Source organism: Setaria viridis, chromosome 6 (genome assembly GCF_005286985.2).
Source record: "Setaria viridis chromosome 6, Setaria_viridis_v4.0, whole genome shotgun sequence".
Classification (NCBI taxonomy): domain Eukaryota; kingdom Viridiplantae; phylum Streptophyta; class Magnoliopsida; order Poales; family Poaceae; genus Setaria; species Setaria viridis.
In genome coordinates, this window is record NC_048268.2 from 25,183,287 (window position 1) to 25,207,936 (window position 24,650).

The 24,650-nt window shown below is 44.8% G+C and overlaps 2 protein-coding genes and 2 long non-coding RNA genes across 5 annotated transcripts; 2 read left to right on the forward strand and 2 right to left on the reverse strand.

The window, feature by feature from the left end:
- Window positions 1-198: 198 nt before the first annotated feature.
- LOC117861485 (uncharacterized) lies at window positions 199-5,467 on the forward strand. Of its 2 annotated transcripts, none has more exons than XR_011898480.1 (4): window positions 199-526; window positions 619-687; window positions 789-2,537; window positions 5,098-5,467. It is a non-coding gene; the product is annotated as an uncharacterized lncRNA (long non-coding RNA). The 2 variants fall into 2 exon arrangements; XR_011898481.1 differs by having other exon boundaries at window positions 5,103-5,467.
- A 1,876-nt stretch (window positions 5,468-7,343) lies between these two features.
- On the reverse strand, window positions 7,344-11,887 carry LOC140223150 (uncharacterized). Its single transcript, XM_072294675.1, has 3 exons — window positions 7,933-11,887; window positions 7,630-7,854; window positions 7,344-7,539 (listed from the first exon to the last, which is right to left on the reverse strand). Exons 1-3 carry the CDS (start codon window positions 8,164-8,166, stop codon window positions 7,468-7,470), a joined length of 531 nt encoding a protein of 176 aa, XP_072150776.1. The 5' UTR covers window positions 8,167-11,887; the 3' UTR covers window positions 7,344-7,467.
- A 9,964-nt stretch (window positions 11,888-21,851) lies between these two features.
- Window positions 21,852-22,793, reverse strand: LOC117861837 (probable carboxylesterase 13; the record flags this gene model as incomplete). The annotated part of the gene is made up of 1 exon (XM_034745369.2): window positions 21,852-22,793. A coding segment is annotated over one exon (399 nt), but the record flags the coding sequence as incomplete, so codon positions are not given.
- A 466-nt stretch (window positions 22,794-23,259) lies between these two features.
- Window positions 23,260-24,306, forward strand: LOC117862120 (uncharacterized). Its single transcript, XR_011898516.1, has 3 exons — window positions 23,260-23,585; window positions 23,678-23,746; window positions 23,848-24,306. It is a non-coding gene; the product is annotated as an uncharacterized lncRNA (long non-coding RNA).
- The last annotated feature ends 344 nt before the right edge of the window (window positions 24,307-24,650 follow it).

Sequence of the window (24,650 nt, forward strand, 5' to 3'; positions counted from 1 at the left end):
ATAAGCATGTGAAACCAAGCAGGTCCTTAACCTATGGTTGTGGCACCACACAGTACATAGTATTTAATAATGCTATTCGTTTGGTATGTGCACAAGGGCACGCATGAAATGTCTGGCCCACGGTAAACAAGTACGGACGCTGCAAATAATCTACTCTGCTCGTCCAGTCCCTAGCCTATAAATAGATGCCATGCTAGCTCTTGTTGTGCTCACAATTAATCCTGACTACACACGAGCTTCTCTCCCTGGCCAAGACACAATCATAGTATGATGAAGAACATGGCACTAGCCGGCAATGGTATGAAGAACTTAATCCTCGCTGTTCTCTTACTGTGTCTAGTTATAGGGCAGATACAAGTGGAAGCTAAGAGCTGCTGCCCATCCATTACTGCAAGAAATATCTACAATGCCTGCCGTATCACGGGTACATCCCGTCCAACGTGTGCAAAACTGTCAGGCTGCAAAATTATCAGCGGGGACAAATGCAAGCCCCCTAACGACCACCTCACCCTTGACCCGGACACTGGTAAATAATAAATTTATCTCACTTGATTTCTTCGTGTTTTGAGTCGTTAATGTATTTTCCATCTGATGAAACGTATTGGTTTTGCATTGAAGAGGAAGTTAATGTGCTTAACTTCTGCAAGTTGGGGTGTGCGTCGTCTGTGTGCAACAACATCAACGCTGGTAAGCACCTTTTGCTCAGACGGAGAAAACAATAATCATTAATTAGCGGCAGCTAGAATCCTATAATCTAATATATTTATATATATATATAATTTTATCAGCTCTGGGAAATGAAGAGGCGAACGATGCCGTTGAGAGTTGCGACCAAGCCTGCTCTAGCTTCTGCAACGTGCACGTTGGCGCTGCCACCGTGGTTGCTTAAGCAAATGCATCCAACTGGATCGTCCTTGTGCTAAATAATTGGATATCGTATCCACTTAAAGCTGCCTTGTGTAGTACGTTTTTGTTTGTGTCTCTCTTTATATTCCAATAAGGTCGGTGATCTTGATGCCACACACTCAGACGTGTGTTCATCTCCAGATACTACTCCATGCTACCTGCCCTTTGTGTTTTGTTCAATAACTGGGTATCATATCCCAGCCAGTGTGCCATCTGTTTTGTGTTTATTTCCTTCTAGTTTCAAAGGGGTTATCATGATGTTACCTTCTTTCGATATGGTGCTTTGCATGACTACTGTTGTATGGTACCATCTTGTTGGCCAATAAATACATCTTATCCTATGACCCTTTGCTATGACCCTTTGCAAATAAGTACAAGATTGTTAAATACTCGGTATAAATTGACTACTGCTGTGAGTTCCCTTTCAGCTTATCGTAGGCATACATTATTGCTAGCACGGTGAAGACAACCAACACGAATGGTCAAGTAAACGTACCGGTACTTTTGTATACCAACACCCTTGCTTAAATGTACCGGTGTTACTCCCCACTAGCACATATATTCTTATATGCTAGCCGGCTTGAAAATTAACCGATTAAAATAATTATTTCAAGACAGAAATAACTTATCGGCTTCTCGAAGCATGTGTAATGTGAATTCAAGGACTTGATGGAAGTTGAATCGCTTAATCTAGATTGCTTTCAGGATTTTGGGTAACTAAATTTAACATTTGCACATACAAATGTTAATGTACAAATATTAAATATAGTTACCCAAGCAGAATATGAAGATACTCTATAGTATATATATACTATATAAATCTAGTTAACATTTAGTCTAAATGTTAAATCTAGTTACCTAAAATCCTGAAAGCAAAATGTATAAATATATATCTTTTAAGGAATCCCAAAGCAAGAGTTCAGTGGCATTCTATAGTCCCATGCTGCTAGTTTGAGTTGGTCGAAGCCAACTTAAATAGGAGAGCTCTCTCACTTCTCTAAATACGTAACTGAAGGAGAGAAGGGGGCTTGGTTACACAACGCACGCACGCACGCATATTTGCGTTCTTTTCGCGTAACCAACCGCGTGACTTGAAACTTGCGACGTAGCGTGCTGCCAAGTCAAGTTGATATAACCTTTTTGCCGTAGGCGTGTAATCTTTTGACAACGGTCATTGGAGGTGATAAGCACGCAGTCAATACCTTAATCCTGAGTTAATAGGGCGGTTACTACTGCCAATTAGTGGGGCAATTTTGTAGGGGAAACGGTTAGCAGAGGGCTACCATCTTCTCTATAAGAAGTTCTGGAGACGTCCAGGAACACACATGTACATGTGAGAGACCCACGAATTCCTTCCCATCTCCCTTTTCCATCTGGTGAAGTGTGCTATGGTACTGAGCTGCTGGATCTCGCCGGCTCTTCTCCTTGGCGTGCACCGAGGAGGAGGGTGAGCGGTATCTCCGAGCTATTGCCGTCAGGAAGCCTGCACGAGGGACAACAATAAAGTTTTTGGGTAGCGCAACTACGCAACCGCTCGATTCGATCGACTATGTTCTGCGCTGCCTCATCTTCGATCTGCACTGCAACACGTAACCCTGCAGCAAGTCTACACAAGGACGGAGCACTAATCTGTAAGTCCTAGATTGGTTTCTTACAGAGTTGTAGGTTACACAAGATCTAGAATTGTTACATACTTATTATTATGGGTTACATGATGTTTTGTACGGTTACGTCTATTTTGCATATGCTATTTTTACATACCGTTTACATGCATATGTAATGGTTACGCCTAGCTATTTGAATCTAGAATTGGGTTACATAGCAGTAGCAATGACTTACGTAATATGCCTCATGTTTATATCTGGTAGAATTTAACACGTATCTCCAACATATTTTGAGGCAGTATAAATTTCAATTCCTTTTGCTGCTCTGTTAAATCCCGTCTTTCGTGTGGCCCAACACTCTAGTATGCATGTAGCACCAAGCTTGTTTGAGCCGCTTTGTGCTCTGATTTTGCTGTCTGTATCAGGTTGGACTGTTTCTTTGTCTTGCGATGTATAGCTTCATATCTTCTAGAGGTTAGACAGCAAAACCCGCGTTCTCTTAAGGCAACAACTCGAAGAATCTGCAGCGCTCCTGATATATCACTGCTGCAGAAACAATCTTTAGTACTGATTTCCAACCCCCTTTAGTATCGGTTTGGCAATCAGTACCACTACGTCGGTACTAAAGGGAGTTCTCTAGAATCGGGTCAAATAACTGGTACTAAAAGTGCTCCTCTACTACCAGTTGGTAACACCAATAGGTAGTAACTTTTTTTGCACCCAAAAAATTAAAGAAAAACAGCCGGGAGGCTCGCGCACACACGCATCATGAGTAATATGCGCGTGCATGGTTTGTGGGATTCCAACCCACGACCAAGCTATAAGCACGTAGTTACAAAAAAATTAAACACTTAGACATTTTAGAGCATCCCAAATAACTACAAATTCTTTAGTTTACCATATACCATAAAATATTAGTTAAAATAAGAGCATACGCACGTCGGAAGAGTCCCAATGCACCGGTTGAGGATCAGACCAGGCACTTTGAATGCACATGCCATAAGATAATTCTGCAGGACGATGATTGCAATAATGGACCATCGAGAAGATAGGGGCGATGGGGTTGCCTCATCAATTATGACTTGGCGCAACAAGACCAGCAAAGTCTTTATCGACAGGGGTGGATCAAGGGGTGGGGCGGGTAGAGCTCCAATCTTCCTACCGCCGCTCGAACAATGGAGCCCCCCTTAGCCCCTCCATAAATTTTTAGGTAGAAGAAAAAAGAAGAGAAGGGAAGGAAGGGGAAGAATAGGGAGCCCCTCCTAAGTAGGTCGCCATCGTGCTTCCCAACGCATGATCGCCGCACCGCATCCATTCCTCTACAAGCCTCCAGCGTCTCTCCTGCCGCTACCTCTGAACCATGTGCAGCTGCAGACCCAACTAGTGTCTTGTCACCCATCTCAATCCCAACAGAGCGGCGGCTCCTGCCAGCACAAATCTCCCTCCGCCTGTTCTTCACGATCGATGGCCACCACAAGCATAAACCTCGCCTTCGCATCCACGCAAAAGGGTCGCCGGTGTGCCTTCTCGCATCGCTTCTCAGCCTCCTTCACTTGCGGCTGGCCAAGAACCGTGCCACCACCTCGGGTGCGCGCCACCGCTCCAGGGCCGCTACCCCATGCGTGCGGCCGCCGCCGGCCACCACGCGTGTGCAACCGTGTCGCACCGCTTCCCTGCTCTGTGCCACCACTGCTACTGCACCACCAGCTCCACCACCTTGGGCTGGTCGCCAGGGTGACTGATTGGTGGATTATTACTACAAATAAGTTCCTTATTATCTGCAACTACTATTAACTCAGGGATACATGCGTCTTTTGCTTCTCCTGTTAATATGTCCTAAAATATCTAGAATGCCTTATATTTCTGGACGGAGGAAGTATTTGAATAAAATGAACCAATTTTAAAAAATGTGTTGTACACTACTACAGAAAGAACTATCAGTGTCAAACCCAAAAATGTCGTCACTGCCAGTTTTGGGCATCGTTGGTGAAAGGTTGGCGGTGATGGGTATCCCCTTCAACAACGGCACTAGAGCTAACAGTGATTGACATTAGAAAACGAAAAAGGGGACCCACCTAGCCACCCCTGCAACCCGGCTGGCCGTGCCTCCCGTCATCCCCACCACCTCGCCTCCCCCGTGACCCCCCGCCGGCGCCCTTGCGCCTAGCCCCCTCGCCTGCCTGGCCGGCCACCCTCGTCACGAGAGAGAGGGGTGCATGTTGTATAATTGCGTGAATTTTTAATGTTTAATTTCATGTAAGTTTCATATAATAAATTGTACAAGTTTTATTGTATATATGAATTCCATATATATATATTTATAATTTAATGTATGGTTTCATGTGTATATTTCAATAATGTGTATATTTAGTAGATAGCCGATTTTCTTTTTCTACAAGACAAGGGTTGATGTATAATTACGTGTATATGTTTATTGTACGGGCAATTAGGACAAGTTTTGTATAAATTTCTTTTATTTCATGGTTGTTGTATGGTTTCATGTATATACATTTATTGTACTACTTGAGACAATTTTTAATTTAATGTTTCTATGGTTACATGTGTGTATAACTAATTGTATTATTAGTTAAGATGGGAGCCAAAGAGGATGAAAGGTATATAATGGAGCAGATTATTGCTGGCGGTAGTGGCTCAAACGTTGCAAGAACCTACATCAAGGGTGAGGGTAGCTAGGTGGACATGTACCTCAACATGTCCAGTGATGGCAATGACGATGAGGAGCACGAGCATGACGTTTATGATAGTGCGGAACAAGACATTGCAGAATTGGAAGGTTCTAATGAGGTGTGCTTCATGTTGATGATCTGGTTGGCTTTTTTTCTTTGGTCACACCTTAGTTACCATAGAACTTCGTCTCGGGAGAAGATTGGAGGTGCTATGGTGATTGGAATTTTATTGCCTCCAAATATGATTTCCATCGAATCATATCCCTTGTATTTATCTTCTTTTTATTTGTGAGAGCATCTTCTTTATGCTTGCAAAACAATTCAAGTGCACATACTACACCTAGGGTGATGATTAGGAGTAGAAACAATTGCCAACAAACGAACACCACATCCTAAGATTCTTAACTTGTGGTATAATTAGTCTAGTAAAAAGAAAGATAAAAACCTAATGGGTGTACGTGAGTGCAATGCGTATATGCATATGAGTGGAAGGCATATAAGCAAAGATAATATTTACACATAGATCTAAGCACCATGTTTACAACTAAGTTGCTGAATTTCTCCATAGCTATAGAGATTAATGAACCAAGGTCAAAACACCATGTCTATCCCAAGATCAGTAATTCTTTATAGCACAAGAAAAAGAAAGCGCATTGCAAAGTTTATAAACCAACCAATGCAGCATGAAAACAAGATGAATAGCTAGCAAGGTTTATTAAACTGAATGATGACGGTCTGCAAGCAAGTTTGAACACCATCTTTACACAAGATTGCAAATGGAAAATTCCCATATGAAGAACTAACATGGATATGAAATCATTCATCATAAAGCGTAAAGAACAACCAAGCCAACCATATGCAAAGCATGAATGGAATGCAATGAAGGTGCAAGAGAACATTTTTGGATGAACCCATTATGATGATGGCAAAATGCGCCGTGCCCCCCAGCCCCCGCGGTGAGATCCCGCCGCTCGCTGCCGCCAGACCCTATTAGGCCTCCACCGGCAGGTCCACCCACGGTCCCGCGCGACGTGGCAGCCTCTTGGCTCTCGGCGCTCGCGGCACGCCAGTGCTGGCGCAGCCCCACCAGGCGACTACCCTCCCCCCATAAGGCCTCGGCCCCTCCCCAGCGCCGCCCCCCAACACCAGGACTGCCTGCTGCCCCCCACCGTGAGGTAATCGAAATCGACTGCTCAATCTCTCAATCTGTTGATATGATGCACACGGTTGCAAAAATAGATGTGTCAAAATAGATGTTTTGCCAATTGCTATAGATGCATACGGTTGACATGAAGTCAAAAATGACATTTGGTTCCTTGTAGGCAGTCAAAAATGAAGAAGTCAAAAAATATTGATCTGAAATCAATGTGGGAAAGGGCTATGAAGACACGCAGGTAGATTCCCTTGTGAACTTTTTATGTCGTTCGTCTAAATAATTTTTTGCAATGGGCATACCCTACTCTGAAATCCTGGGTCCGCCACTGATGATGATGGTCTAAAAATAAACCAAGCCTAGATTAATTAGCCACAACTGAAATTAAGCAAAGGTTAATGTCATTGACCCTAGCTCTATCCTAGCTTTTACCAAAGTTCCGGCACATATAGTGGTTGGGCCCACTCTCTCTGCTTCCCTCTCTGCTGCATGCACGCACACGAGCAACGGGAGGCCCGACGAAGCCCAGAAGGGTTCGGCCGAACCAGTATGAGCGCCGCTCCCTCCCAGCCTTCGCGCAGATGCTCCTCCAACGTTCCTTGACCCCTCCCTCAGCGTCCCGTTGGGTTTAACATTGCAGGAGAGGAGTCCCTTTTTTAAAATCTCAACCACCTCCTCTCCCCATTCACTCCACTCTCATCTCCATCAAACTCACCAAGATCCGCACCGGAAATCCCTGCTTACCACCATGGCTGGCAAAGCCCTCATCCCTTTCACCAACTTGGGCTTGACCACTGATCTCGATGGGGAAATCACTCTGGCAAATATGCGTGTAACACTGCCCCCTTTGCCGAGGGTTAAAGCCAAAACACTCAGCAAAGTGGATAGTACCCCCCTTTTTACCCGTTTTGTCATGTATAACGGACCCCTCTCAATTCACAATAGACATCATCATAGGCATTTATAATAAACAATCACAGGCATAATTCACAATCACCATTACAAGCATTATTCATAAATATCACAGACATAATCCAAAGTAAGCATGAAACAAGCCATAAATCCAAGTTCAAGTCACAACTAAGTTTCATCCAAGTTCAAGTCACAAATGCAATGTCTAAATCCATGGAGGCCAAGGAGACCACTGCGACAAATCTTGGTCTTCATTATTCGAAGCCGCCGATTGATTCTGCACATAGGATAGGACATTCTGAGCTAACATCTAAAGTTGTCAAAATTAAAGTATTCAATCTTAAGCACAATGTGTCAAATGACTCACAGGAGTAGTTGTGGGTGGCTGAGGCGGAGGGAACAGCATCGATGGCGGTGGCAAAGATTGACCCATGCTCGAAGCAAAATTCTGCATGTACTGGAACATCTGGTCCATCCTCATCCGATTTTCTTCCTCCATCCTCTGCCGCTCGGCCTCTAACCTCCGCTGAACCATCTGCTCCATCCTCGCCGCCATCTCCTCTTGTTGCTTCCTTGCTGCTTCCACCTGGGCCTACAATATTTCATTGCAATGTTACAATGCAAAGCTAAAGTATAGCAACCAACGAACAATGAATGGAAGAGAAAGAACCTGGAGAGCCTCCATCTGGAACTGTCCAATGGTTGGTCGTAGCCGTATCGCCGGGCTCGAGTCCGTGCTCCTTGCTTGGATCTGGGAGAGAGTGGCAGTAGAGGCCGTGTTGATTACGCCGTCGCCAATCCAATATCGGCCATGCTTCTTGCCTCCTCCCACCCTCATCACGATTTCTCCATCAATATCCTCAGAGCTTGAATCGAAGTCTGGCCCGTGAACCTCCCTTGCCATCACTGTATATTCCTTTGCCGAGTGCCCGAGATAAAGCACTCGGCAAATAGAAAACACTCGGCAACTTTACTGTTTCCCGTAGTGTCGCTATTTTTGCAGGTTCTCGACCAGGCCAGTTCTTTGGGCCAACCTATCATTCACGACTTAAACATACGGTGGCTGTAGAAATGTTCTATTCTTTTCAACAATACCAGCTGGTTCCTCCGTTTTTATTCCACCAATACAAGCACCACCTTGTAACATTTCCTATGTTTTTTTTTCCTTTCGTCTGTTTTCTACATGCGTTGCTCTTTCATGCATTTTTTTCCATTCCTGTATTCCAAATAGGTCTACATGAACACAAAATGAACTAGGGGACAGAAAAAGCCAGTGAAGCCAATTTTGAGCTTCACCAGCTACTTGCTACATAAAGTGTGCTATAGTGACGTGTTTTAGCAAAACATGTTATCAATGACTTGACATTGGTGACGTGTTAAAACGCGTTATCTCAATGGCAAATCATTGGTGACGTGTTTTAAAAAAACATGTCACCGTGAGAGTCATTGGTGAAGGGTAATTATAATGCGTCACTAATGTTGTAGCATTAGTTATGATAATTTAGTAACGCAAAAATCTACCATCAGTATTGAGCTTTAGAGCCATCGCTAATGTGGGTTTCTTACATAGTGATGCAAGCTCTACAAGGTGCTGTTGCTGCCATTTTAAAGCATCCCATGACTACATGTTAATAACATAGTTTACCATATATCATAAAAATATTAGTTACAATAAGCACATACGCATGTGGAAGAGTCCGAATGCACCGGTTGAGGACTAAACACATTGAATTACTAGAACCAAATGTGTGTTTAGAACAAAGACAGGGGTCAAGGTTTGGGTAACCGCATTAAAAACATTGGATTTTACTGTACATGAACACTTAGTTACCATTACCATGCCTTGAGCACCTAGTTACAACAAACATTAATTTAGCCACTTTAGAGCTTCCAGAATCGCTATAAATAATATACCTACGCCGTACCATGAAAACATCAAGAAGAGAGACGGATACATGGACCACCATCAAGCGAGTAGTGACAGCACGCACAAGAATACCCGGAACCTGTTAGCTTGTCTGTAGTGATCTGTTTTCTTCCCCATAAAATCCATGAGTATTGCCACAAATAATGAAAGAGGCTGACCAAGCTAGCAAGGAGGTAGAGCAAACGTGATACACGGCCTGCCAAGATTGCCCTGGATACGCCAATAAGAGCGACAGATACATGGATCACACCAATATGGTGAAACGTATATTCATCACACAAGCAAAGCTGGTCAGTTTATCCATGGTCAAATTGTGGTCTTTGTTTTCACTTGAGAGCTAATTGAGGCACTATAATATGGGCAGGCCTATCTTCAACAGACATGACAGCTACAGGGAACTTGACATAATTTGCTGGGCCGCCTGTGCACAATTATTTGTTTTATTGTCCTTGCATAGAATGCTAAAATACTCTTTACAAAATGTTGGATCTAATATTTGAAATATAGAGTAGTAATCATATATTGATCAACAACTTGAAATTATCTGTACATTCTCGGTGAAGCTGTTGAACTAATTTTTGCAAATTATTAATTCATCTCATTACGTAAAGAAAAAAGTAAGTGGATAAGATATTTCGTGGACCACATCACTGCAAACATGTCATGGAGAGACAGACCAAGGAGGCAGGACGTGATACACGACTTACCCTAGGTTGCCGTGGAACCGCCAAGAAGAGATACAGATACATGGACCACACCATCTTGGGAGTAGTGACAGCATATATGCAGAAGAATACCCCGTGCCTATTTGCATGCATGTCTCAAGTGATCTGTTTTCTTCAGAAAATACATGAGCATTGCCAGAAAGAATGGCAAGAGACAAACATGTCATAGAGACTTGCATGTCTTGCCTTGGATACGCCAAGAAGAGGGACACATACATGGATAACACAAATCTAGTGACACGTATATTCATCACAAAGGCAAATCTGATAATTTTATCCATGGAGCAGACCAAGGAGAAATTGATGACGGACATGTGATCTCTGTATTCAGTTGAAAGCTAATTGAGCTACACTAATATGAGCAGGACTATATTCAAGAGACTTGTTGAGAGCTACAGGGAACTTGTAATAATTTGCTGGGCGGCCTGCGCACAATGATTTGTTATACATAGTTGAAATATTTCAAGAATTTATCAACCTCATACTCTGAAACCCTTGGTGCAATGTACTCTGCTTTCCGAGGTAGACTGTTCACGTAAAATGAGGTCATGCGTAAGACGGAATCGGATTGGATTCACAGGGAATCAGATTTGGATAGCACCTTTTAGCAGGTTTTTAGTCAAATGCAAATTCGGATCCACATGTGGTTGAATGCGAGTTCAAAATTCTACTTGGATATCCATTTAATTTAGGTGATAGCAATTAGCACAAAATGTTGGATGAACAAAATCATAGTTAGACATACAATTACATGTATGGTTAAAGTATAATACAATACACCAAGATTATTCCTTGAAAATATTTCTTAAAAATATTATAATAAATGAATAAATATAATTGTGGCCACCAACAAATAGTCGGTGGTCGCTAAGTTGGAGCCATTTCTGGTTACTAATGCGGCCTTCTCCTCGACCAGCGACGACAGCTGAGCTTGTTCCTTCTGACACTAAATCATCAGAGTCTTCCCTCCACTACTATAGAATGCACCTTTAGCACCAATTGGGAAATCCCCTTCAGTATTGGATGCTGCAACCAGTGCTATATATCAAAATGGAGACTAAAAGCCTCGGTCTTGGGTACCGGTTGCATAACGCATTACTAAAGGAGGCAAAAGAGAAATGTAACAAAAAAAATATTTTGAATTCCAAGAATGTTTCACTATTCAAGATGACTAGCTGAGAGTCAACAGACAAGATACTAGGAATGTGGGTGCTTGAATGCATTTGTACAGAGGTCATACTATTTACAAACTCTTCTATGTTTCCATATGACTACCTACTTCAATGTCACGCGAGCCATTCAGCTGGACACATGGCACACTAGCTTGCATGTCGAATCCATGATTAATTATTTCCACTTGTGATCTCTTACCAGTATTTGTCCAGACTAGAAACGTGCAACACATTTTTAGGATATGGACACGCATATATTTGGACTAGTATACAGGTCACCTTTGGATGCGTACAAGGATGACCGGGAGGGACTAGAAATGGTCTAGTTTTGATTGGACTACAAAACTTTTTGTACAGTGAATAGAGAATATATATTATTGTTGGAATACGAGGTAGGCTACACTATCGCAATTCTGATATTCTACCGCGTATAACCAAGAAGAACTGTCGTATAAGGATCACGGGATTACCACTCGACGCACTACTGGTGCGGAAGATGTAGATATGCGTCGATGCAGTGAAGACGATCACGTAGTCGTATGTAGTCGATCAACGTAGTCGTACATAGTCGATCACGTCCAGCAGCTCCTCAGCAGCTCGTCCACGTGCAGCAAGATCGCCTCCGGTACCGCGGCTCGTCGTTGGCTTGTCGTGGCTCGTCGACGGCTCGTCGGCGGCTCGTCCAAGTGCTGCAGGCGCAACACCTCCAAGGTATCCACACGTGCAGGGAGGAAGCGTCGCAAGCCGGACTGCTAGATCCACGAGTTGCAACAGGCGAGGGCGTGGGAGGCGCGGCAGGTGTGTTTCGCCAAAAAGGTGTAAACCCTAGGGCGCCCCCACCCCTCTATTTATAGAGGTTCCTGACGGGCCTCTGGATCCGAGGCCCATTAGTACTTCTAAACCTAATCCAACTCGGATCAGATCCGAATTGGGCTTCCAGCCCCTTAAGTGTGTGACCCTATAAGTTCGGATACGTATAGACATGGCCCGAGTACTCCTACTCGGCCCAATAGTCGGTAGCGGCCTCTAGCAAGACGTGCCAACTCCTATACGCACACGAAGATCATATCAGACGAACCATCACAACATAATATACATGCTATTCCCTTTGCCTCACGATATTTGGTCTAGCTTCAAGCCGACCGCTCTTTCTCAGTCCTGTGATTCGGAATCCCTTTGTAGGTTAACTCTTAACCGTACGTAGCATGGCCATGCATTTTCGGATCTGATCACTCGAGGGGCCCAGAGATATCACTCTCAATCAGAGAGGGGCAAATCCCATCTTGATTGACCATGTCTCATAGCATGCTTCTTGACAAACCTAAAAACTACCTTTATAACTTCCCTGTTACGGCGTAGTGTTTGATAGCTCCTAAGTAGGTCGATCCACATCTAGAATACATGCGACAATTTCAGGTCTAAGGACAAAGCGTATATGTTGTTTAAAGAGAGAACTACTTCTCGTGTTGGGTCAGTCCCAGCACATGTCTCCACATGTGTCCACATTATTAGTTCAACATCTCCATGTCCATGACTTGTGAAACATAGTCATCAACTAATACATGTGCTAGTCTAATATTCATGTGTGTCCTCACATGAACTCCGACTAGGGACAACTTTAGAATAACCATACAAGTAAAGAGTTTCACATACAATTCACATAATTGCAAATCAATTCAAGTAGCCTTCAATGGATATTCAATGAACACAACATACAAATCATGGATACAAATGGAATATCATCATCTCTATGATTGCCTCTAGGGCATACCTCCAACAGTCTCCCACTTGCACTAGAGTCAATCTAGAAGGTACCTAATACCCATAGCTCTTACATGCGCATCATGCTTAGCCTGCGGGAGTGGTTTTGTCAACGGATCAGAAATGTTCAGATCCGTGTGTATTTTGCATATCTTGATCTCACCCCGGTTAACGAAGTCTCGAATGAGATGAAATCGCCGCATTACATGTTTGTTCTTCTGGTGGTTCCTTGGCTCCTTTGCTTGCGCAATTGCCCCATTGTTATCACAGTAGAGATTCAATGGGCTGGACCCATTCGGGAACACACCAAGCTCAATGAGGAAATTCCTTATCCAAACACCTTCCTTCGCGGCTTCCGAAGCCGCGATGTACTCGGCTTCTGTCGTAGAATCGGCCACCGTCTCCTGCTTGGAACTCTTCCAACTAACAGCACCACCATTTAGCGTGAACACAAATCCTGTTTGTGACTTTGAATCATCTCTGTCGGTTTGGAAACTAGCATCGGTGTAACCTGTTACAACGAGCTCCTCCTCACCTCCATAGACGAGGAATATATCTTTAGTCCTTCTCAAGTACTTAAGAATGTTTTTCACCGCTGTTCAGTGACTCTCACCTGGATCAGATTGGTGTCTGCTTGTCATACTTAGCACATATGAAACATCTGGGCGAGTACTTATCATTGCATACATGATAGATCCAATAGCCGAGGCATATGACACTCTACTCATGTGATCCCGCTCATCAGCAGTCGAAGGACACTGAGTCTTGCTGAGATGTATGCCATGTGACATAGGCAAGAACCCTTCCATGCTGAACCGCTTCAACACTTTGTCAATGTAAGTATCTTGGCTTAAACCTATAAGCCTTCTCGATCTATCTCTATAGATCTTAATGCCCAGAATATATGCCGCTTCCCCTAAGTCCTTCATCGAAAAACTATTTTTCAGTGAAGTCTTTATGGACTCAAGCATAGGAATGTTATTTCCAATCAGTAATATGTCATCCACATATAAGATTAGAAATACTACAGAGCTCCCACTAACCTTCTTGTAAACACAAGACTCTTCTTCGTTCTTGGTGAAGTCAAACCCTTTGACCACTTCATCAAAACGAATGTTCCAACTCCTAGATGCTTGCTTCAATCAATAAATGGATCTCTGAAGCTTGCATACCTTTCCAGCATTTTTCGGATCGACAAAACCCTTGGACTGTATCATATACACGTCCTCAGTTAGGTTTCCATTCAGGAAAGCTGTCTTGACATCCATCTGCCATATCTCATAATCGAAATATGCAGCCAAACTTGATTGTCTCCCATGGACTCTATTTCGGATTGCATGGCATTCTGCCATTTTTCGGAGTCTGGGTCCATCATTGCTTCTGCATATGTCACAGGCTCATCATTGTCCAACAATAATATTTCCTGCATTTCGCGGAGCCTTGCCGACCTTCGTGGTTGTGGCGGTGCTTCTCTTGCCATGGGTATCTCAACTTGTTCTGCTACGTTAGCATCACTCATTGATTCTTGCCCGATCGGCTCATCTTGAACTTCTTCAAGATGCACTGTCTTTCCACTCTTTTCTCCTTTGAGAAACTCTTTCTCTAGGAAAACCCCGTTCCGAGCGACAAACACTTTGCCTTCTGATCAGTTGTAAAAATAATATCCCAAAGTTTCCTTTGGATATCCCACGAAAATGCACTTATCCGACTTGGGTGCGATCTTGTCCGACTGAAGTCGCTTGACAAACACATCACATCCCCAAATCTTTAGAAAAGACAAACTAGGAACCTTTCCAGTCCATATCTCATATGGTGTCTTAACTACGGATTTAGATGGTACCCTATTAAGTGTGAAAGCTGCTGTTTCTAGAGCGTATCCCCAAAATGACAACGGTAGGTCCGACTGGCTCATCATTGATCGAACCATGTCTAACAAAGATCGATTACGTCGCTCGGACACACCGTTTCTCTGAGGTGATCCAGGCGGCGTAAGTTGTGGAACAATTCCGCAACTCTTTAGATGATTGCTAAACTTGTGGCTCAAATACTCGCCTCCACGATCAGATTGTAAGGCCTTAATTTTCTTGACACGCTAATTTTCAACTTCATTCTGAAAATCCTTGAACTTTTCAAAGGTTTCAGACTTGTGCCTCATCAAGTAGACATAGCCATATCTACTAAAATCATCAGTGAAAGATATGAAGTATTGGAATCCTCCTCTAGCCGTCGTGCTCATTGGTCCGCATACATCACTATGTACGAGTTCCAACAAGTCTACTGCTCTCTCAGGAAATCCTGTGAAAGACGTCTTGGTCATCTTGCCTAGCAAGCAAGCCTCACATGTCTCGTATGATTCAAAATCAAACGAAGTTAGAAGTCCATCAGAATGGAGCTTCTTCATGCGTTTTTCACTTATATGACCCAAACGACAATGCCACAAGTAGGTAGGACTCAAATCATTAGGCCGAGGCCTTTTAGCACTTACATTACAGACAGGTGAACCATCAAGATTTAAAACAAATAATCCATTCACAATGGGTGCAAAAGCCATAAACATATTATTCTTAGAGATCACACAACCATTGTTTTCACTCGCAAATGAATAACCATCCTTCATCAAGCATGAAGGAGACAAAATGTTTCGACTTAAACTAGGAACAAAATAACAATTATTCAACTCCATAATAAATGCTGACGGGAGGTGGAGTTGCATCGTCCCGACGGTCAACGCAGCAACTCTTGCATTATTGCCCACGCGGAAATCAACTTCTCCTCTTTCCACGCTTCTACTTCTTATCATTCCCTGCATCGAATTGCAAATATGAGCAACCGATCCGGTATCAAATACCCAAGAATTAATAATTGTATCAGCGAGAAATATGTTGTCTATGACATTAACAACAAGCGTACCTGAGGTAGAAGTACTCTTACTTCCTCCATTCTTCAACGAAGCTAGGTACTGCTTGCAGTTTCTCTTCCAGTGACCAAGTTCATGACAGTAAAAGCACTCTTTGTCTGGAGCAGGTCCAGGTCCAGCTTTAACCTTGGGCGCTCGCTGGGTTTGGCTTGGAAATTCCAGCCTTGCCCTTCTTCTTCCAAGAATTGCCCTTCTTCTTAAAGCTAGGCTTGTTCTGTATAGCCATCACATGGCTAGTACAAGCGCTTTTCTTGATGTCTACCTCTGCTGTCTTGAGCATACCACACAGTTCATTCAAACCCTTCTCCGTCCCATGCATATGGTAGTTCGAGATGAAGTTCCCATAGCTAGGCGGAAGAGATGAAAGAATGAAGTCAGTGGCCAACTCTTTGCCCATTGGGAAGCCCAGCTTCTCCAATCGCTGAGTGTAACCAACCATGTTGATTACATGTGGTCCTACTGCTGCGTCTTCTGCTAGCTTGCACTCCAGAAAAGCTTTGGACACATTGAACCTTTCAGTCCTAGCCTGTGTCTGGAACATGTCCTTGAGCGCCACGATCATATCGTGTGCCTCATGATTTGTTTCGAACTGCATCTGCAGCTCGGGTTCCATGCAAGCAAGCATAAGGCAGCTTACCTCAAGATTAGCATCAAATGCCTTCTTGTAAGCAGCCTTAACGGCAGCAGATGCATCATCAGCAGGTACTGGTGGTAGTGGGGTATCTAGAACATCTTCCTTTTTATCGGCCCTGAGAACAATTCTCAGGTTACGGATCCAATCCGAGTAGTTTGTTCCATTCAACTTGTCCTTCTCAAGGACCGAGCGCAAAGCAAACGATGTGGTGGTGTTGCTAGGTGCCATTTAATCTACAACAAAAGTAATGCAAAATACACTAAGACAAACGTATCCATGATAGAGCAAATTACATTAAACTATTTTAACAGAATCTACTCCCACTAAAATCAATATCCCTCTATTGAAACTTAGTGATTCAGGATCCACAACTAACAAGTCTACTAGTGAGCTTTAGCATCACCGCTAGCAAACGAGGTAGATCGGTAAGCAACTTTTGCTAATCATATCACATATGACTCCTGTTGTTGGGTGACATCTCCATGTCTCGGCGCCCAACCATTATGCCCCAAGGTCCTTAACCGTTAAGATGACCTCGTTAAGCAAACCAACCCTTATGCGTGTAAGTGTCCGACACAAACCCGTCTAGTCAAGGAAAACTAGTGGCACCCTAATTTCATAGACCCACCACTAATTGTACAAGACATGGGACGGTGCAAGTTTTAGTTGGGAGGGCATACTAACTTAAATTTTTTGTGAGGGATCGTTCTACTTCTAACATCACAGCATGCAGAAAGTAAAACATAAACAGAATAGCATTCACACAGCTGTGACACAGTATGGCCCGTTTTTATATGGTGATCTCCATCTCCATAGAACCTGTTCACCATGGTGATCTCCATCTCCATGTTCCATGTGCGCCATCCTCCTGGTGAGGAGTCCTCCAAGAACTAGAACATGCTATTACACCTAATAGCTAGTAAAGAATCTAGTAATGAAGATTACATAGTTGCTTGGATCATCACAGATTGGTACGCAGACCATTAAATACAATAAAGTGACAACACATATGGCTCCTGCCGTGTTGCCGTACGCGCGACACGCAGGTCACGAATGAGTTACACACATGCATCACATACACAAGGGGGCCATACTGATCACAAGATACATACATACATCCTGCAAAACAGAGTTAGGCGTCCTAACGTTCCAAACTTCGAAGGCCCGAAACTCCATCTTCCAAGCCGAATTTGGGAAATCTAATTTTGCCGAAAACGGCAAAGCGGTTGAATTTCATGTGTAACTTTTTCTGTAGATCAATTTTCATATAAAATTCGCCCCGATCCGAGATCGTACCGAAAAGTTACGGCTGATTTACCGAAGCATACGCATACGGCAAAAATTCCGACCCCGGCAGTAGATCCCATCTACTATTGCACATCTAATGCGCCTGGCGTATGATCCTGGATTTCGATTCGACCAATCATATTGATCTTCGCTCACTGCAACTGGAATTACGTGTATCACTTAACTCGTCGGCGGCTCGTCGGCGGCTCATCCAAGTGCTGCAGGCCCAACACCTCCAAGGTATCCACACGTGCAGGGAGGAAGCGTCGCAAACCGGACTGCTAGATCCGCGAGTTGCAATAGGCGAGGGCGTGGGAGGCGCCGCAGGTGTGTTTCGCCAAAAAGATGTAAACCCTAGGGCGCCCCCACCCCTCTATTTATAGAGGTTCCTGACGGGCCTCTGGATCCGAGGCCCATTAGTACTTCTAAACCTAATCCAACTCGGATCAGATCCGAATTGGGCTTCCAGCCCCTTAAGTGTGTGACCCTATGGGTTCGGATACGTATAGACATGGCCCGAGTACTCCTACTCGGCCCAATAGTCGGTAGCGGCCTCTAGCAAGACGTGCCAACTCCTATACACACACGAAGATCATATCAGATGAACCATCACAACATAATATACATGCTATTCCCTTTGCCTCACGATATTTGGTCTAGCTTCAAGCCGACCGCTCTTTCTCAATCCTGTGATTCGGAATCCCTTTGTAGGTTAACTCTTAACCGTACGTAGCATGGCCATGCATTTTCGGATCCGATCACTCGAGGGGCCCAGAGATATCACTCTCAATCAGAGAGGGGCAAATCCCATCTTGATTGACCATGTCTCATAGCATGCTTCTTGACAAACCCGAAAACTACCTTTATAACTACCCTGTTACGGCGTAGCATTTGATAGCCCCTAAGTAGGTCGATCCACATCTAGAATACATGCGACAATCTCAGGTCTAAGGACAAAGCGTATATGTTGTTTAAAGAGAGAACTACTTCTCGTGTTGGGTCAGTCCCAGCACATGTCTCCACATGTGTCCACATTATTAGTTCAACATCTCCATGTCCATGACTTGTGAAACATAGTCATCAACTAATACATGTGCTAGTCTAATATTCATGTGTGTCCTCACATGAACTCCGACTAGGGACAACTTTAGAATAACCATACAAGTAAAGAGTTTCACATACAATTCACATAATTGCAAATCAATTCAAGTAGCCTTCAATGGATATTCAATGAACACAACATACAAATCATGGATACAAATGGAATATCATCATCTCTATGATTGCCTCTAGGGCATACCTCCAACAATTATTTCATGTAAATTTTTGACAATTTTTTAAAATTGTTTGATATTTTTTAAATTTTTTTTAAAATAACTTTGCCGAGTGTCCTATTGTAGACACTCGGCAAAGCAGCCTTCACCGAGTGTTACCCCTGGGACACTCGGCGAATTAATGCCCGGCCGCTCAAGAATATGTGCCCGGCCCCCTCACTCTCCCGGCCCCCCTCACTCTCACTCCCCTCACTCCCTCCTCTCTCCCTCCTCTCTCCCTCTCGCCGCCGCCCGAAACCCCCGCCGCCGCCCGCCGCCCGGCATGCCGCCCAGCGCCCCCCGCCGCCGCCCGGCGCTCCCGAATCCGCCGCCGCCCGCCCGGCGCCCGGCCCCCGGATCCGCCGCCGCCGGCCGCCCGGCGCCCCCGGATTCGCCGCCGCCCGCCCGGCCCCCGGCCCCCGGATCAGCCGCCGCCCGCCGCCCGGCGCACGGCGCCCCCGGATCCGCCGCCGCCTGCCCGGCGCCCGGCCCCTGGCCCCCTGATCCGCCGCCGCCCGCCCGGATCCGCCGCCGCCCGCCCGGCGCCCGGCCCCCGGCCCCCGGATCCACCGCCGCCCCCCCGGCCCCCGGATCCGCCGCCCGCCCGTCCCCTCCACCGGATCCGCCGGCGCCGGGGCCTGAAGAGAAGAGAAGAGGAGAGGATGGTGGCGGCGGCGGCCGCGGCGGCGGAGCAGGTGGCAGAGCATGCATGATTTTTTTTTATTTTTTCAATAATTGTTCGCCAAGTGTTTTCTGGGCACTCGGCAAAGTCTTTGCCGAGTGCCCGACACAAAACACTCGGCGAACCAGTGTTTGCCGTCAAGATTTTTGCCGTGTGTCGTTTGCCGAGTGTTACACTCGGCAAACGCTTTGTCGAGTGTTTTTGGGGTTTCGCGGAGTGACCCTGGCACTCGGCATCACGCATGTTTCCCTTAGTGAACTTGAAATTATCTGTACATTCTCGGTGAAGCTGTTGAACTAATTTTTGCAAATTATTAATTCATCTCATTACGCAAAGAAAAAAGTAAGTGGATAAGATATTTCGTGGACCACATCACTGCAAACATGTCATGGAGAGACAGACCAAGGAGGCAGGACGTGATACACGACTTACCCTAGGTTGCCGTGGAACCGCCAAGAAGAGATACAGATACATGGACCACACCATCTTGGGAGTAGTGACAGCATATATGCAGAAGAATACCCCGTGCCTATTTGCATGCATGTCTCAAGTGATCTGTTTTCTTCAGAAAATACATGAGCATTGCCAGAAAGAATGGCAAGAGACAAACATGTCATAGAGACTTGCATGTCTTGCCTTGGATACGCCAAGAAGAGGGACACATACATGGATAACACAAATCTAGTGACACGTATATTCATCACAAAGGCAAATCTGATAATTTTATCCATGGAGCAGACCAAGGAGAAATTGATGACGGACATGTGATCTCTGTATTCAGTTGAAAGCTAATTGAGCTACACTAATATGAGCAGGACTATATTCAAGAGACTTGTTGAGAGCTACAGGGAACTTGTAATAATTTGCTGGGCGGCCTGCGCACAATGATTTGTTATACATAGTTGAAATATTTCAAGAATTTATCAACCTCATACTCTGAAACCCTTGGTGCAATGTACTCTGCTTTCCGAGGTAGACTGTTCACGTAAAATGAGGTCATGCGTAAGACGGAATCGGATTGGATTCACAGGGAATCAGATTTGGATAGCACCTTTTAGCAGGTTTTTAGTCAAATGCAAATTCGGATCCACATGTGGTTGAATGCGAGTTCAAAATTCTACTTGGATATCCATTTAATTTAGGTGATAGCAATTAGCACAAAATGTTGGATGAACAAAATCATAGTTAGACATACAATTACATGTATGGTTAAAGTATAATACAATACACCAAGATTATTCCTTGAAAATATTTCTTAAAAATATTATAATAAATGAATAAATATAATTGTGGCCACCAACAAATAGTCGGTGGTCGCTAAGTTGGAGCCATTTCTGGTTACTAATGCGGCCTTCTCCTCGACCAGCGACGACAGCTGAGCTTGTTCCTTCTGACACTAAATCATCAGAGTCTTCCCTCCACTACTATAGAATGCACCTTTAGCACCAATTGGGAAATCCCCTTCAGTATTGGATGCTGCAACCAGTGCTATATATCAAAATGGAGACTAAAAGCCTCGGTCTTGGGTACCGGTTGCATAACGCATTACTAAAGGAGGCAAAAGAGAAATGTAACAAAAAAAATATTTTGAATTCCAAGAATGTTTCACTATTCAAGATGACTAGCTGAGAGTCAACAGACAAGATACTAGGAATGTGGGTGCTTGAATGCATTTGTACAGAGGTCATACTATTTACAAACTCTTCTATGTTTCCATATGACTACCTACTTCAATGTCACGCGAGCCATTCAGCTGGACACATGGCACACTAGCTTGCATGTCGAATCCATGATTAATTATTTGCACTTGTGATCTCTTACCAGTATTTGTCCAGACTAGAAACGTGCAACACATTTTTAGGATATGGACACGCATATATTTGGACTAGTATACAGGTCACCTTTGGATGCGTACAAGGATGACCGGGAGGGACTAATGGATACAAGGAAGGGACCATCAGGATTAATATTGACATATGCCACATGACAATCTTCATTGTCATGCAATCCCTATCAACAATCATGGAATCCCTAGTGTACTAATCCCTGGAGGGTTGTGTGGAAATTTATTTTACCTTGCGGTGAAAATCTCATGAGCAGTCATTAGTTAAGCTGACTAGCTGAGATATAATAGACAAGCTAGTAAGATTGGGAGCATCAATGCATCCATACAGGGTCACAATATCCTTTCCATTCACTTTTATATATAACCCTACGAATACAAGTCCAACGAAATGCGGGCCTTTCGATCAAGATAAATTAAATGGCCCACTTGTATTTCTAATCCAGGATTAACTATGCCCTCTGTTCATCTCTTGCAAGCACGTGCAACACATTTTCACGATATGGACATGCATGGAGGTTATTATACTGTTTGGACAAACTCTGATGTGCCATGACCTAAATGCTTAGGGCCTGTTTGGTTTGAGTTGCTTATTATAAGCAACTTAAAGTTGCTTAAAGTTGCTTATTTGAAGTTGCTTATTTTTAGTCTAAACTGTTTGGATACCCTTGCTTATGAGCATTGAATGAGTTGGACATTGTCAAATTTGCCCCATGTGTTGCTACCCCTCCAATTTGCCTCCCCACCCTTCTTCTTCCTGCACACGTCCGATCCCGGGGGCCGACGGCGGGCAGGGAGCAGCAGCAGCTGGCCAGGGCGGCGGTGGGGCGGGAGCGGCGGCGCACACCAGCACGCGCTCGCACGCCAGGTGCTAGGGCGCGGCGAGGCAGTCGTCGTAGCCCACCGGGAGCGGGTGCTCGGGCGCGAGGCGGTACTCGACGGAGATGCCGAGCGTCGGGCGCGCGGCGGCGAGCGCGTTGAGGAAGCGATGGTAGTGCGGCGACGTCGCGGACTCCGCCACGAAGCCGCCGCCGTGGACGTACACCACCACGGGCAGCTTCGTCTTGCCGTCGGCGGCCGCGGCCGCGGCCTGGGGTGGCAGGTAGAGGCGGACGGAGCAGGAGCCGAGGTCGACGTCCCTGGAGTCGACGCCCGTGGCGGCGTCCAGGCTGGGCCCGACCGGCGGCGGCACGAGCGGGCGCTCGATGCGGCCGCTCTTGTAAATCCGACGGGTCTGTGCGGAGGCGGGCGGCGGGCGGGAGCGGCGGGTGGGAGCGGCGGCAGGTGGTGCGGAGGCCGGCGGCGGCGGGTGGCGCGGAGGAAGGGGAGCTGGTGAGTGGTGACAGGGGAGGGGGGGAGAGAGAGGGGGGGTAGGGTGCATTGAATGAGGGCAGGAGGTGTAAAGTGCACCTTTTAGTCCCCATGAGCAACCATAAGCAGCCCAAGAGTTGCTTATTTGCTTATAATAAGCAACCTCATAAGCAAGAGTGATTGGTTTCATAAGCAACTTATTTGCTTATTTTAAGTTGCTTATGCATAAGCATGTGAAACCAAGCAGGTCCTTAACCTATGGTTGTGGCACCACACAGTACATAGTATTTAATAATGCTATTCGTTTGGTATGTGCACAAGGGCACGCATGAAATGTCTGGCCCACGGTAAACAAGTACGGACGCTGCAAATAATCTACTCTGCTCGTCCAGTCCCTAGCCTATAAATAGATGCCATGCTAGCTCTTGTTGTGCTCACAATTAATCCTGACTACACACGAGCTTCTCTCCCTGGCCAAGACACAATCATAGTATGATGAAGAACATGGCACTAGCCGGCAATGGTATGAAGAACTTAATCCTCGCTGTTCTCTTACTGTGTCTAGTTATAGGGCAGATACAAGTGGAAGCTAAGAGCTGCTGCCCATCCATTACTGCAAGAAATATCTACAATGCCTGCCGTATCACGGGTACATCCCGTCCAACGTGTGCAAAACTGTCAGGCTGCAAAATTATCAGCGGGGACAAATGCAAGCCCCCTAACGACCACCTCACCCTTGACCCGGACACTGGTAAATAATAAATTTATCTCACTTGATTTCTTCGTGTTTTGAGTCGTTAATGTATTTTCCATCTGATGAAACGTATTGGTTTTGCATTGAAGAGGAAGTTAATGTGCTTAACTTCTGCAAGTTGGGGTGTGCGTCGTCTGTGTGCAACAACATCAACGCTGGTAAGCACCTTTTGCTCAGACGGAGAAAACAATAATCATTAATTAGCGGCAGCTAGAATCCTATAATCTAATATATTTATATATATATATAATTTTATCAGCTCTGGGAAATGAAGAGGCGAACGATGCCGTTGAGAGTTGCGACCAAGCCTGCTCTAGCTTCTGCAACGTGCACGTTGGCGCTGCCACCGTGGTTGCTTAAGCAAATGCATCCAACTGGATCGTCCTTGTGCTAAATAATTGGATATCGTATCCACTTAAAGCTGCCTTGTGTAGTACGTTTTTGTTTGTGTCTCTCTTTATATTCCAATAAGGTCGGTGATCTTGATGCCACACACTCAGACGTGTGTTCATCTCCAGATACTACTCCATGCTACCTGCCCTTTGTGTTTTGTTCAATAACTGGGTATCATATCCCAGCCAGTGTGCCATCTGTTTTGTGTTTATTTCCTTCTAGTTTCAAAGGGGTTATCATGATGTTACCTTCTTTCGATATGGTGCTTTGCATGACTACTGTTGTATGGTACCATCTTGTTGGCCAATAAATACATCTTATCCTATGACCCTTTGCTATGACCCTTTGCAAATAAGTACAAGATTGTTAAATACTCGGTATAAATTGACTACTGCTGTGAGTTCCCTTTCAGCTTATCGTAGGCATACATTATTGCTAGCACGGTGAAGACAACCAACACGAATGGTCAAGTAAACGTACCGGTACTTTTGTATACCAACACCCTTGCTTAAATGTACCGGTGTTACTCCCCACTGGCACATATATTCTTATATGCTAGCCGGCTTGAAAATTAACCGATTAAAATAATTATTTCAAGACAGAAATAACTTATCGGCTTCTCGAAGCATGTGTAATGTGAATTCAAGGACTCGATGGAAGTTGAATCGC